The 15,594-nt window shown below is 45.7% G+C and overlaps 1 protein-coding gene across 6 annotated transcripts in view; it reads right to left on the reverse strand.

The window, feature by feature from the left end:
• The window catches only part of LOC137520974 (cytochrome P450 4B1-like), a 169,713-nt gene that overhangs the window by 866 nt on the left and 153,253 nt on the right, over positions 1–15,594 (reverse strand). For all 6 annotated transcript variants that reach the window (XM_068239616.1, XM_068239614.1, XM_068239615.1 and 3 more), the window contains 4 exons: positions 13,948–14,138; positions 8,649–8,782; positions 2,728–2,792; positions 2,439–2,521 (listed from right to left, as the gene is read on the reverse strand). In XM_068239616.1, coding sequence (XP_068095717.1) covers positions 2,439–2,521; positions 2,728–2,792; positions 8,649–8,782; positions 13,948–14,138 — 473 coding nt within the window. The remainder of the gene's footprint in view (positions 1–2,438; positions 2,522–2,727; positions 2,793–8,648; positions 8,783–13,947; positions 14,139–15,594) is intronic.

Genomic DNA, 15,594 nt, shown 5'->3' on the forward strand with positions numbered 1-15,594 from the left:
TGGCAAACCCTTGTCCTCCATACTCAGATCATGCCCCCTTGTCCTTTGTACAGGCCAAGGGACAAAAAGCTTATCTGCCAAGCTTATGTATTGCCCTCTGATGTATTTATACATGTTAATCAGGTCACCTCTTTGCCATCTTGTTTTCCCAAGCTAAATAAGCCCAGTTGTCAATCTTTCCTTGGTAAGTGAGACTTTCTGTCCCTCTGATTAATTTAGTTGCTTGTATTTGTACCTGTTCTAGTATGTCAATAGTGTGGTGCCCCAAAACTGTATCCCATACTCCAGATGTGTAAAATGATGTCACTATCCTGCTTAGTGTTCTGCATAATTTTGTATAATCTGCAACATTACTCCGTATTCCATCTACTAGATAATAAATTAAGTGATAAGGATTGGACATAGTTCTCACCCTTGCAGGACCCCACTGCTGACAGTATCCAATTTTGACTATGATCCATTTACCACCACGCTTTGCCTTCGGTGCCTTATCCAGTTCTCTATCCACATACATACATTCTTCTAGTCCCTGTGTCCTCATCTTCTGCACCAGGCTACTGTGGGAAATGTCTTTGCTAAGTCCAAGTACATTTCATCTATAGCTTTCCCAAGATCTACATTTGCATACATCACCTTATAAAAGCTGAGTATGTTGGTGAGACAAGACCTGTCTTTAGTAAACCAATGTTGATGAGCTGAAGTTAGATTATTCTGTGCTATAAAGCCTTGTATTGTACTGATTTTTTTTCCTTTCTTAAAGAGACTCTGTAACAAAATTTTCAGCCTTAGTTCTTCTATCCTATAAGTTCCTATGCCTGTTCTAATGTGCTCTGGCTTACTGCAGCCTTTCCTAATTGCACTGTCTCTTTAATAAATCTTATCTCCTTTCCTCTGTCGTGTCTGTCGGGCTAAGGCTTGAATGTGTGGAATGTGCAGGGCTGCTTGTGATTGGATAGAAGTGATACACACCCTCTGCAGGCCCCCTGCACACTCTGTATGACTCACACACTCTGTTTATGTGAGCCTATCACAAGCTGCTTAGTTTGTTTGTAAACACTGCCTAAAACTGTTAATTACAAGCCAGGATTGCAGCAGAGAGTGGCAGAAACAGCACAGAGGGGCACAGGAGAAAATAAGGAATAGAATGGTATGCTTTTTAGTGTAAGAATATTAGAGTACAGATTCTCTTTAAGGGCCCTTTTCCACTAGCAATCGCTAGCGTTCACGCTGAACGCTAGCGATTGCTGAATCGCAATTACCGGCGATTCCCGGCGATTCCCCGACGTTTGCGGCCGCGATTTTGCTATGCTATGCACTGCATAGCAAAATCGCGGCAAAAGTCGCTCCGCGGCGCGATCGCGATCAAGTAAAAAACGAATCGCGGTAGTGGAAATTACCTACCGCGATTCCTATGTTAAAAAGCAAACCGTAGCGATTTTAAAATCACTAGCGGTTTGCGGTTTTGCGATTAAGCAGTCGCAAACGCCCTAGTGCAAAAGGGCCCTAAGGAAAAAACATTAGCTGTACACCAGCTGACCATCTTAGAAGATAATCATAGAAAATAAGATAAAATGGCCTATTAATGACTGAACACAACACCATTAATTCTCAGCCATCTTCCTTTTTGAATTTCTGAACTGAAAATAAATTTGAGACAATTACCGTACTTTTTGGAATCCGGACTGTAAGACGCACCTAGGTTTAGAGGGCAAAAACCAGGGAAAAAAATATGAAACCTGGTGTTTCCATGGTCCAGGAGCGTCTTGTAGATATTCTCTCCCAATTACTCTGTCCCCCTTGTACCTCGTGTCCTCCTGTGTCCCCCATGTGTCCTCCTCTATCCTCATGTGATCGCATCATCATCAGAGCCTGCACTAGCCAATTCGTGAAGCAGGGAAGTGGTTTCTGATCGCCGCTGGAGTCAATGGATGAGGTGAGGGATGCTGCTGCTGCTGTCATTTATTCAGGGGGAATGGAGGAGGACACAGGGGTGGGACGGGGGACACAGGGGGGACAGAAGGGGAAACACGAGGGACAGAAGGGGACACAAAGCGACCCCTTGGGGACAGAAGGGGACACACAGGGGACAATACAGGGACCTCCTGACATCACGGTGGTTTGATGATTTGTATCGGTAGGCTTTTGTAAATCAGGGACTCTCTGTATTTGGAATATAAGACGCAGAGACTTTTTCTCCCCATTTTTGTGGGAGAAAAAGTGCGTCTTATATTCCGAAAAATACGGTAATTGTATTGCACTAGTAATGGTAAAACAAAATTTTCTTGGAGTCACATTCTTATTTCCATTGTAAGGGGATACAGTAAGTTCTTACTTAATTTGCACTTTTTCGCTAGTGTAGTGCTTTGCACATGCTTGGGAGTTGTTTAAGTTTGGATCTATGACAGCTCACAAATTCCCCGTCATGACATTTTACATACCTCGGTCCACCCGAGAACGGGATATAAGCGTGAGGGTGCCTGTGTGCCGAATTCTCTGGAGAAAACCTCAATGGATCAAACACCTAAAGATCAAAAGTCATTATAAATATATATAAATATACAGAGCACTGTTATAGGTTTCCTCTGAAAGGTCAGCCCACCACAAAACGATGGCAGATGGCATGAGAAGATGAATACCAAAGTAACCAGAACATGCATCAGCAACCCATCAATATTGAGGCCCCTCAGCACCAGCAACGTGTATAATGGCAGTAAAATGATATTTCACCTCTGGGTCCTTCCAGAATTCGGGGTTCATGTGGATACTGATGACACATAGAGACACAAGACAACCTAAAAGAGAACAGCATGTATTGCCATGAGACAGTGAAATTATCTACTTCTTTATACTACAAATCCTATTATGGCAGAGACTCCAGCTTACTACTTAAAGAGACACTGAAGCGGAAAAAAAATATGATATAGTGAATTGGTTGTGTACTATGAATAATTACTAGAAGATTAGCAGCAAAGAAAATATTCTCATACTTTTATTTTCAGGTATATAGTGTTTTTTCATCATTCATTGCATCATTCTATAATATGTGCACATTACACAACACTCAGCATTCAAAATGAGCTCTTTCACAGAGCAGTCTGTGAAGTAATGACCTCTCCTCTAGCAGAGGAAAAGTAAATAGTCCAGGAACAGTTGAGATAATAAAAGTCAGATAACAGCCCTCTCCACGACTAACTTAGTCGGAGAGCTTAATGACTTGTTTGCATAGAAATAACAACTGGAGTTTCTCAACTCTTCCTGTACTGGAAACAATTACACTGATGTATCTGATCTTAATGTTTTATTTCTTAGCTGTGCTACACATACAAATCATAATATCATAATTTTTTTTTTCTCGCTTCAGTGTCTCTTTAAAATTGCCTATATTTTTATATAGAAAGATGAATGACAGCGCTCCTCTCATGTGGCTCAATTCAATACCTGCAAAAAATTAAAACATGCTCCACATAGTGCATTACTGTATATATACATAAAATCTCGTTTCTCCCAGTGACAATGAGTGCAGCACACGTGATCAATCAGTGCTAAAACCACAAATCCAACTTCCCAGTATATTAGCCGCTCACCGGACAAAATCCACCTCACATCCAGGTGGGTCTAGCGTTTTTTGTGATCAACCAATGACTAGGCTCTCAAGCTCTTTCTTTCCAGATGATAAAAGCTGTTCCCTTCTTCCCTCAGCAGCTTCTGACCTGGAACAGTGGGAAGGTGGATCAGAAGCTGCTGAGGGAAGAAGGGAACAGCTTTTATTTTATTATTGATCACGTGTGCTGCACTCATTGTCACTGGGAGAAACGAGATTTTATGTATATATACAGTAATGCACTATGTGGAGCATGTTTTAATTTTTTGCAGGTATTGAATTGAGCCACATGAGAGGAGCGCTGTCATTCATCTTTCTATGAACTTTGCTGAACCTATTGATAGCGAACACTCTTATCGAGACTTGTTAGAACATTTGAACTGATTGGTTTGGGGCAGGCGCAGTTTGTTTGTTAAGGTATATTTTTATATAATTGTGACTTGTAAACAGGAATAAATAGTACAAGCCATGACAGGGTAGCAAGTGGAAAGCCATCGCTCTCTTCCAGAAGCATTGCTGACCATCTACAGTTTGTTAAGGATCATGTGGACAAACCAGAAGCATACTGGAAGATGCTTTGTGCATGGATGAAGCCAACACACTTATTTGCAGGCCCGGATTTACCTGGCAGGAGCCTATAGGCACAGATGTCCTGGCGCCTTAGACTCCGCCATCCATGAACCTACAAACCCTCGCCAAACTGCACTGCAGATTTGCTGGTTGCCCAGCTGTCGCTATTCCCCTACTTCCTTTGCCCATCATAGGTAGCTACCGGTATCCCTTACCATTAGGTAGCCAGATGTACCCTCAATCTTAACCTCCCTGGCGGTAAGCGCGAGCTGAGCACGGGCTATGCCGCGCAGGGGGAGATCTCAGCCCCTGGTGGGGCGATTTGTGTCCTGTAAATTGCTGTGCGCGCAGCCAGCACTTTGCTAGCCGCGCGCACAGCTTGATCGCCGCCGCTCTGCGGCGATCGGCCGCACGCAGCGGCTGAAGAGGGCCCCCCCGCCAGAGCCCTGCGCTGCCCGGATCAATGAGTTCCGGGCAGCGCTATGGGCTGGATCGGGTCTGCCTGACGTCAGGACGTCGGCTGACGTCCATGACGTCATCCCGATCGTCGCCATGGCGACAGGAGAAGCCAAACAGGGGAACGCGTTACATACGCGTTCCCCTGTTTGCTATAGATGCCGGCGACGATCGGACTAGAGGGCCACATGCGCCCTCTAGTGGTGTTTCATGTAGCTACCACTCTGGTAGCTTTACATGAAACAAAAAAAAAATTAAAAAAAAAAAAGGATTTTTTTAATTAGGAAAAAAAAATTAACCGCCAAGGAGGTTAAGTACAGTATTAAGTAGATAGAGGTGCACCCATTTAAAGGGAGATCTTGTCAGTGGAATGCCAAGAACTGGGTGAGTAGCCTTACAGTTACGCTCTGCTCGGGACTTTGCATTGGGAAGAAGGGAGGGAGGCGCTAAAGGAGGGGTGTCAGCCGCCTTTCCATCATCAGGCGCCTGTAGGCACGTGCCTACAGTGCCAATGGTAAATCCAGTCCTGCTTATTGGCTTAAAGCAGAAACTTTAACTTTATATATACACTAATGACCTAAGCCCATTTAATAAAGGGCTGTGGGTCTGTCACCGCCACCACGTCAGTGCACATGCGCGCATGCCCGCCATGCATGCACACGCCGGGTCCCCTTGCCCATTCTGCTCCTGTCCCAACGGCTGTCTGTGCGGGACATGCGCAGTTGTGCAAATGCACGGACACACACAAAGGGACAGAACGCAGAGACACTTAGGTATTATTATATAGGATATGAATAAACATATGCACCTACTCAGTGTGACCCCTTGACCTTATTGGTGTCCATTTCGCTACTCCCTGCAGCCATTTTCATGTGTTTTTTCCATTTATAAATCTGCTCTTTCTTCCCAATATGGCCGTGACTCTACTTCCGGGGTCGTGACCATATTGAAAAAAGAGCCAATTTATAAATGGAAATAAAACATGAAAATAACTGCAGGGAGCCGCCGTAAGTGTGACCCTCTGAACAATAAGGTCAGAGGGTCACACTGAGTAGATACATACTGTCTGATTATTTACCGTATATGTATTTTGGTATCACACTGCTCCATGTCCCAACTCACTCTCTGTACTATGAGACGGGACAAGCCAGGACCATGCACATGCGTGCTTACGTAGGAGAGGGCAGAGACGGCCGGCAACATGACAGGATAGAGCAAAGCTCTTCCTGCCTGGATATCTTCAACTTTGAAGTCAGAATTTAATTGCAGCATACTTGGGCCGGCAGCGGCAGGACTATGCAGAAAGGTATGGCAGCCTTAAAGGCACATACCACTATTATCACTGTTCATGAAATAATTTGGCAACAGATTTCCTTTAAAGGACAACTATCGATAAGCAACTTCTTTTTAATACTCTGTATTAGGGTTCAGATTACCACTAGTGCTGATGGCACTTTATTTATTCCCACGGTTCACTCAGACAGCTCACAAATATACTTCACTGTGTTCTCCTCACAGCCTACAGTAGAGTATGAGGGAAACAAGCTGATCAGAGGAGGTAACAGGTAGCTAGATGTGTTGTGATACTGCTGTAATATAACTAGCAGTCAGAGAACTATGTATACCACACCTGACCTGACATGCTGCTTGTGCTGTTACACATTCAACATGTAAGTACTTCCAAATCTCTTCTCTATGTTATCCATGCTGGGAGGGAGTGAAACATTGGTAAATACATACTGATAATGGCTTTGTGAGCAGTCAGATAAGTGAAGATAATAAAACACATTGCTGGAAACTTAACCCCTTACCCCCACCTGAATAAGATTCTTTCTGCTAGGTGATTACTAAACTATACACTGAGGAGTTGATAGCAACCCCTCTGTGTAGGAACATGGTCCAGTCCTGGAGAGCTGACACCTTTTTGCAGCACGGTGGCGTAGTGGTTAGCTCTCTCGCCTTGCAGCGCTGGGTCCCTGGTTCGAATCCCAGCCAGGGCACTATCTGCAAAGAGTTTGTATGTTCTCTCCGTGTGTGCGTGGGTTTCCTCCGGGCACTCCGGTTTCCTCCACATTCCAAAAACATACAGATAAGTTAATTGGCTCCCCCTAAAATTGGCCCTAGACTACAGTACTTACACTACATAATATAGACATATGGCAATGGTAGGGATTAGATTGTGAGCTCCTTTGAGGGACAGTTAGTGACAAGATATATATATATGTATACACACTGTACAGCGCTGCGTAATATGTCGGCGCTATATAAATATTAAATAATAATAATAATAATAATCTAGAGTCATGGGGATGATTTTACAGCACAGAGGTAGAGCTGTGTGAGGAAAGAAATTGCTTTTAGTACTTGTGTTAAAGCTAATGGGAACCGAAATTTAAATAAAAAAGTCAGATACTCACCCAAGGAGAGGGAGGCTCTGGGTCCCATAGAGCATTCCCTCTCCTCTCCTGGTCCCCTCTGTTGCGCTGGCTCCCCTGCAGCGATATTCGACCGTTTCCGTCAAATACCGCTGTTTCCCCACCGAAGGGAGGCTTCGGAAATGCTTCGGGAGCCCGAGTGCTCCCAAAGACGGGCCGCTCTACACTGCGCACGCGCAAGCGCCCTCTACGTTGCACTCGCACATGCACACATGCACAGTGTGGAGCCGCCTGTCTTCAGGAGGACTCAGCTCCCGAAGACTTCCGAAGTCCCCCCGGCAGGGATTTTTAACCGGGGGAGCCAGCGCAGCACGGAGGGCACGGGAGAGGAGAGGGAAGGCTCATTAGGACCCGAGCCTTTCCTCTCCTTAGGTGAGTATCTGACTTTTTTATTTAAATATGGATTCCCATTAGCTTTAATACTGTATGTGCCCTAACATAAAGCATTTAAAAAAGTTGCTTTAATCTATAGTTGTCCTTTAAATAAGGAATGTTACATATGAAAAAAGAAAATAATTGCATTCAATTATTAGAACCTTATCCCATTTATGAAACATGGTGGGAGTGTTCTGGTTTGGGTCTGTTTGTCTGCATTGGCCTGAATGGTTTGTCATTCCTGATAGAAATACAAATTCTGAACTGCACTTGAGGATTCTAAAGAAAAAATGTTAAAATGGGATGAAACTCCATATATTACCATATTTTTCAGACTATAAGACGCTCCAAACTATAAGACACACCTAGGTTTAGAGGACAAAAAATAAGGGAAAAAAATTATACTAAACCTGGTATGTCCATGGTCCAATAGCTTCCCCTCCCCCCAATTATAGTCCCCCCGTGCCTTCCTTGTACCGCTGGTGTACCGTTTCCTCCTGTGCAATGTGTTCCCCTGTGCCCATTGTCCCCCTGTGTCATCCATGCATCCTCTGTCCCCCTGTGTCCACTGTCCCCCTGCTGTCATACAATATCTGTGTCCTTGTCCCCCTGTCCTCCACCATCCTGTTCCCTCCAATGCGTTGTCCTGTCCTCCACCTTCCTGTCCCCTCCAGTGTGCTGTCTTCCCCCACCTACTGTCCACATCCACCGCTGCCTATCCCCCCCAGCGTACTGTACCGTTCTCTGCCCACCTGTCCCGTCCAAGTACTGTCCCCATCCTCCCCCCACCTGCTGTCCCAGTCCTCTGCTGCCTGTCCTGCTGCTCTCCCACCCAACCATTCCTGCGTGCTGTCCCCCATCCCCCTGTCACCTCTGGTGTGCTGGTCCCGTTCACATACCGTACATATGCTGCAGCTGGTGATGTACGGTATCTTCCGGGAGAGCACAGCCGCATCTAGGAATCAGACTGGGAGCGCTGCAGCAGCCTGCTAATCATGGCCGCCCACAGCTCCCTCTTCTTACTGCACCCGCTGGTCTCGAGAACAGGAGCAGTCTCTGTCATTGGGGCCAATCACAGCACTTCCTCAGTAGCAGGGATAATCTTTGTGGAGTCCACAAGGAATGGCCAAGTATGGACAAAAATATTTTGATTATGCATCTTTTCACAACCACAAAATAAATCCTTGTTTTCAAACTTCCTGGGCACTGACCTGCTGGCAGAGAGCGTCCATCGCAGAATGTCATTGGCTTGCTCAGTTGCCTAGCTATGAGCGGGATTGCTGGACAAAAGCGGAGACTCTCCTTAATGCACATGGTGGTGTACGGCAGCTGATTCAAGTCATCCCTGTGTCACAACAAATAAAACAATGATATCTCGCCAAACGGAAGTTTTCCCTACAGCTTTATATAAATGCTAGATTTGCATCACTTCATCTAAGAGGTTAATTAGTGATTGACTTGAGTAAAAATCTGGGTTTGAAGGAGGAAGCATGGGAGTGACGTGGAACGCGAGTGAACCACAACGGCTATAGGCGGTGGAATGGGTAAGGAAACTCCCCCCTGCCGCGACCAACATGTACTTGTAAGTTCACTTCTGTGCTGTCCACGATAATCCCGGGCAGGTGGATGCATTCCTCATGTAGCCTGTAGTGGTAACGTATCTGCCTTTCGCTCCAGCCAGGCTACAACGGACTATAGGAGAGGACATTACACTGTCCACTCCCGCTAGCCACACATGGTCCGACAGCAGATGGGAATTGAGTCTTAGTGTAAAGCCTTGTACACACAAACAAGAATACCATTGTCCAAGACAGTTGTTCCATGCCATCTCAGCTGCCAAGAATCTAGCATGTGTACAGCTGTCTCCCAGCATCGTTTAGTGATTCCTCCAATCAGATCACCCTAAATGACGAACATGGGCTAACGAGTGTATTATATAATTAAAAATTGTGCAAAAGGTGGATCAGCGCATCACCAGGCCGCCTCCGAATGGCCTCGAATCAGAGGTGCGCTGAGCCCCCCCAGAAACTGCAAACGCACCTTGATTAGCCGCACCCAGGCTATGCATATACATAGGTTAGGATTTAGTTAGTGTTAGGTCCCCTCCCATGGAGGATTGACTTCTTCGCAGTGGGAGGGACGAGTACTTAATAGGTTGCATGCAAGCTGTTACGGAAACCAACATCCTCCAGTGGTAGACAGGTCATGTGTATGCTAGGTGTGTATTTTATCCCACACGTGGGGCTTGCACTCTTTTGCAGGTAGACACTTGTCTGTTTTTAAGTAAGCGCTGTTCATTTCCTTGCCATGTACTAATTTAATTATTTTTTGGTCACTTAACAGCTTTGCTTTTGGTGTATATGCAGAGCTTCTGTTTGGGTTCAAGGTGCGTTTGCAGTTTCTGGGGGGGCTCAGCGCACCTCTGACATACCTTCCAACATTTTGAGATGAGAAAGAGGGACACTTAAGCCACGCCCCTGCCACACCCCATATCACGCCCCGTCACACCCCTAGTCACGCATACCATAAAGATTTCCTAAGAAAAATGTGTGGTTTTATAATTTAAACCACACTGGTCCTTTCAATCCTGGTTCATTTTCCTTCAAATTAACATTTTAAAATTAGTAATATATCAATTTAAAGTATCTCCACAGTATATGTAGCCAGGTGTATAGGTGTCCTCAGTAGATGTAGCCAGGTGTATAGGTCTCCCCAGTATATGCAGCCAGATGTATAGGTGTCCCCAGTATATGCAGCCAGGTGTATAGGTGTCCCCAGTATATGCAGCCAGGTGTATAGGTGTCCCCAGTATATGCAGCCAGGTGTATAGGTGTCCCCAGTATATGCAGCCAGGTGTATAGGTGTCACCAGTATATGCAGCCAGGTGTATAGGTGTCCCCGGTATATGCAGCCAGGTGTATAGGTCTCCCCAGTATATGCAGCCAGATGTATAGGTCTCCCCAGCATATATAGCTAGGTGTATAGGTCTCCCCAGTATATGCAGCCAGGTGTATAGGTGTCCCCAGTATATGCAGCCAGGTGTATAGGTGTCCCCAGTATATGCAGCCAGGTGTATAGGTGTCCCTAGTATATGCAGCCAGGTGTATAGGTCTCCCCAGTATAGCCAGGCGTATAGGTCTCCCCAGTATATGCAGCCAGGTGTATAGGTGCCCCCAGTATATTCAGCCAGGTGTATAGCTGCCCCCAGTATATGCAGCCAGGTGTATAGGTCTCCCCAGTATATGTAGCCAGGTGTATAGGTGCCCCCAGTATATGTAGCCAGGTGTATAGGTGCCCCCAGTATATGTAGCCAGGTGTATAGGTGCCCCCAGTATAGCCAGGTGTATAGGTGCCCCCAGTATATGTAGCCAGGTGTATAGGTGTCCCCAGTATATGTAGCCAGGTGTATAGGTGCCCCCAGTATACCCAGGTGTATAGGTGCCCCCAGGAAGGGAGGCAGCCAGTGAAAGGGAGCTGGTGGCAAAGTGGCGGAGAAGGGGGGGAGGTCTCCCCCCCCCTTACTTCACCTTGGTGCTCCCTTTCCTGGCTCTCCCTTCCGGATCAATGTGTCTCCTCCGATGGCGCAGCAGCAGAGCAGTGTTGCCAACTCATCCCTTTAATTACTGACACATATGAATTATACAGGTTTTGTGGCTAGGTAGATGCAGTTAAAGGGATACTGTAGGGGGGTCAGGGGAAAATGAGTTGAACTTATCCCGGGGCTTCTAACGGTCCCCCGCAGACATCCTGTGTTGGCGCAGCCACTCACCGATGCTCCGGCCCCGCCTCCGGTTCACTTCTGGAATTTCAGACTTTAACCACTTCGCCATATCTGGACGCATATATCCGTCCAGATAGGCAGCGGTGCTGCAGCCGTGTGGTGCGCGCGATCGGGCGCGCGCCCGCGCGCGCTCCCGCTGCCTCCCGCTGCCCCCCCGATCAGTGAATGGGAATATAATTCCCATTCACCGATCTAAGTCCCCGGCAGAAATACCGACGCTTTCTCATCAGAGAGCGTGGTATTTCTGCCCCCAGGAAACTTCTTCTCTTCTTTTTAGTTCCTAGATGCGACATCGTTCGCATCTAGGAATTTTTTGAATGTGGCCATCTTGTGGCCAAATAGTAAACTGCACCCACATACCTGTATTGAATAAAAAATTACATTACATTACATCTAAAATTGGCTATTTACCTCCCAAACTAAAATTACCAAAATACATTTTTGTATTAAAAAAAAAATAAAAAAAATTACAATTAAAAAAAAAAAAAACTACATAAATAGTTACCTAAGGGTCTGAACTTTTTAAATATACATGTCAAGAGAGTATCTTATTAATTTTTTTAAAAATTATAAGCTTGTAAATAGTGATGGACGCAAATTGAAAAAATGCACCTTTATTTCTAAATAAAATATCGGCGCCATAAATTGTGATAGGGATGTAATTTAAATGGTGTAATAAGCGGGACAAATGGGCACATAAAATGCATCGGTTTTAATTACTGTAGCATGTATTAATTTTAAACTATAATGGCCAAAAACTGAGAAATAATGATTTTTTCCCATTTCTATCTTAATCTTCCTGTTAAAATGCATTTACAGTAAAGTGGCTCTTAGCAAAATGTACTACCCAAAGAAAGCCTAATTAGTGGCGGAAAAAACGAGATATAGATCAATTAATTTTGATAAGTAGCGATAAAGTTATTAGCGAATGAATGGGAAGTGAACATTGCTCGGATGCATCAGATTTTTGAAGCTGTAGGCTGAAGTGGTTAAAGTCTGAAAACCACTGTGCCTGCGTTGCCGTGTCCTCGATCCCGCTGATGTCATCAAGAGCGCACAGCGCAGGCCCAGTATGGTCTGTCTCTGCGCCGTACACTCCTGGTGACATCAGCGGGAGCGAGGACACGGGCGTGCAGGCGCAGTGGTTTTCTGACTTTAAAGTCAGAAATTCCAGAAGTGAACTGGAGGCGGGGCCGGAGCATCGGTGAGTGGCTGCGCCAACACAGGATGTCTGCGGGGGACCATTAGAAGCCCCGGGTAAGTTCAGCTCATTTTCCCCCGACCCCCCTACAGTATCCCTTTAAGGCACTGATTATGTGCAAATAGCCCCAGAACCTGTATAACTTAGATGTGTCAGTAATTAAAGGGATGAGTTGGCAACACTGCAGCAGAGTGATAGCGGGCGGAGAGGACTTACCGATGTCCTTCCAGCCGGCAGAGGGAGCTGTGATCTGTGCGCCGCGAGTCTGGTCTTGAGTAGACCAGACTTGCGGCGCACAGATCACAGCTCTCTCCGGCTGCTGCGTAACAGCGGTAAGTCCTCCCCGCCCGCTGTCAGCCGCTGCGCCATCGGAGAGAGACACATTAATCCGGATTCCGGAAGGGAGAGCCAGGAAAGGGAGCACCAAGGTGAGGGAGGGGGGGGGGAGACTTCCCCCTTCTCCGCCGCTTTGCCACCAGCTCCCTTTCACTGGCTGCCTCCCTTCCTGCGCAAACAGTCCGCCCCTGCGTCTGACCCCCCAGCCAGCTGGGACACTGGGGGGTCATAGCGGGAGAGCCCTCCCAAATCGTTCCAGTCCCGACGAAAACGGGACGGTTGGGGACTATGCCTCTGTTTCGAGGCCATTCGGTAGCGACCTGGTGATGCGCTGATCCACCTTTTGCGCAATTTTTGATTTTCGGTTTTACTTGATTAGCCGCACCCAGGCTATGTATATACATAGGTTAGGATTTAGTTAGTGTTAGGTCCCCTCCCATGGAGGATTGACTTCTTCGCAGTGGGAGGGACGAGTACTTAATAGGTTGCATGCAAGCTGTTACGGAAACCAACATCCTCCAGTGGTAGACAGGTCATGTGTATGCTGGGTGTGTATTTTATCCCACAAGTGGGGCTTGCACTCTTTTGCAGGTAGGCACTTGTCTGTTTTTAAGTAAGCGCTGTTCATTTCCTTGCCATGTATTATATAATTACTTATCCCAGACCAGCAACTGCAGTTCACTCAGATGTTGCCTGTCATCCCTTCTATACTCCATTGAACAATACACATTATTTAGCTATACTTGGCCAGTGCATCTCTATAGCACTCGTGCCCTGAACTGTAACCATAGCCATATGAACAGGCTGCTGATACATTGGATCGTTTTTTTTTATTATGAGGTTGTGTGCTTAGTAAAAAAAATATTTAAATAAATTCAATAGTCACCACCCACCCATCCATTTTTGTGTGTACATAGTCATTTATCCTTCTACTAAAGTATAAAATATCACAAAAATGGCATATTGGCCATTGTTTGACCTTTTTATTAGACAGGTAAACCTTGAGATTTCAAGAAAGTAATGTAACAGACTACTTTAATGCAACCCTTGTGGACAAGGTGGTGGTTGAGAATAAAAACACTAAAATATTTATCTGTAATATTTGAAATTTTTGAAACGTACCCAGAAACCCATAACAGATCTGCTATCTGCTCAGCGGTATAATACTGTTATATAGTCATAGCAAACTTACCATTCTATAGTGTCCCGATCTCCTAGAAGTTCTTGGACCTCTTCCCGGCACTTCTGCTGGTGTTCTGGATTCTGAGCCATATGGTGCAAGATCCAGGAGATGCCACTGGCAGTTGCATCATGTCCTTCAAACATGAAAGTGTCCACCTCAGCACGCAGGTCCTCATCAGACAGACTTTTCCCATTTTCATACTGGAGTCAACAGTTTAGACAATGTAAAGAACATTTATAAGATTATGTAGGAGACTGGAACATCCCATCCTAAATTACATGAATGAGTGGATTATCTGGACTTGGTTAAGAAATGTTCAATAATAGTATTCGTGTTGGAGGGTACTCCTATGTTCAATTCGTGCACTGTCCAATCTGCCCGACACTGGCAGATTCAATAGCTTCAAAAGGCACCACAAGGACCAACTCTGGAAGACTTTCAAGTTGGTTCTTTATTCACATGAATTGTGAACAAAACTCAGCCAACATTCATGTACACATGCAGATGTAATTATAGCTCAATGTATTTAACCCTCCTGGCGGTCTATTAAAAACCGCCAGGGGGCAGCGCAGCAGTTTAAAAAAAAAAAAAAAATTTAAATCATGTAGCGAGCCACCCAGCCCGTCCGGAGATCCCATTCGTGACGTCAAAGGGAGTCCCGATCCACCCCTCAGCACTGCCTGACACTGATTGGCCAGGCAGCGCATGGGGTCTGGGGGGGGGGGTGGGAGTCGCGGCGGGTAGCGGCGAATCGGCGGGTAGCGGCGGCGACCGGAGTGCACACGCAGCTAGCAAAGTGCTAGCTGCGTGTAGCAAAAAAAAATTATGCATATCGGCCCAGCAGGGCCTGAGAAATCCTCCTGCGCGGCTTACCCCCGCCAGGAGGGTTAAAGCTCAAAAAATGCCATGCAATGGAGTGACCACCTGGTGGTAAAGGTATGTCAGATTGTGGCCAGATTCCGACGGACTGCTGCCGTTTCGGATAGTGTGATTGTCTTTTGTCAAGTGGTAATGCACTGAAGTGTTTAATAATCTAAGGCAGGTAACATGGGAAATGGATTGAGAATAGAGTGAGATTATCTGCAGAGGAGGAATGGTGGAAATAATGGGCAGGTGAACTAAAAGGTGGTAACTGGAGAGGACATGAGTAGAAGGCAGAGCACAATGCTTAGCTAGGGGATGAACTGAGTAAAAGTAACATGAAAATATGCACAAGAAAATATGGCTGCGCCCAGTAACATGGGTGCAAAACCAGATAAGCTGTATATAAAGCTAAACCCATAAACAACTGCCACACTGAACCCTCACTGAAATACACATTCCAGAACTGCCTAATGCACTATTCAGGCACTCTCTCACCTATCTAAAAGCCAGTAGTAGCCTTCCCCACAGGAATAACCCACTAGATCCCCCCAGCCCAGATGGCCTCCTGGTTATAATTATACCAAATATTAAAAGCTGAACTCTTTTACTGTTGAAGAATATAATTCAATAAAATATATTGAAACAGAAAATATGCACAAGAAGTTAGCTGCTGAAGGCCATTGTCCACATTTAGTAAAAAAAATGATTAGGCATTAGGCTTATACACTGATAAGTGTTCAGTGCAAATTCGGGGCAACAGTGCAATTAAACTGTTAAGGTGCCCATACATGG

The sequence above is a fragment of the Hyperolius riggenbachi genome, chromosome 6, assembly GCF_040937935.1.
Source record: "Hyperolius riggenbachi isolate aHypRig1 chromosome 6, aHypRig1.pri, whole genome shotgun sequence".
Lineage (NCBI taxonomy): Eukaryota > Metazoa > Chordata > Amphibia > Anura > Hyperoliidae > Hyperolius > Hyperolius riggenbachi.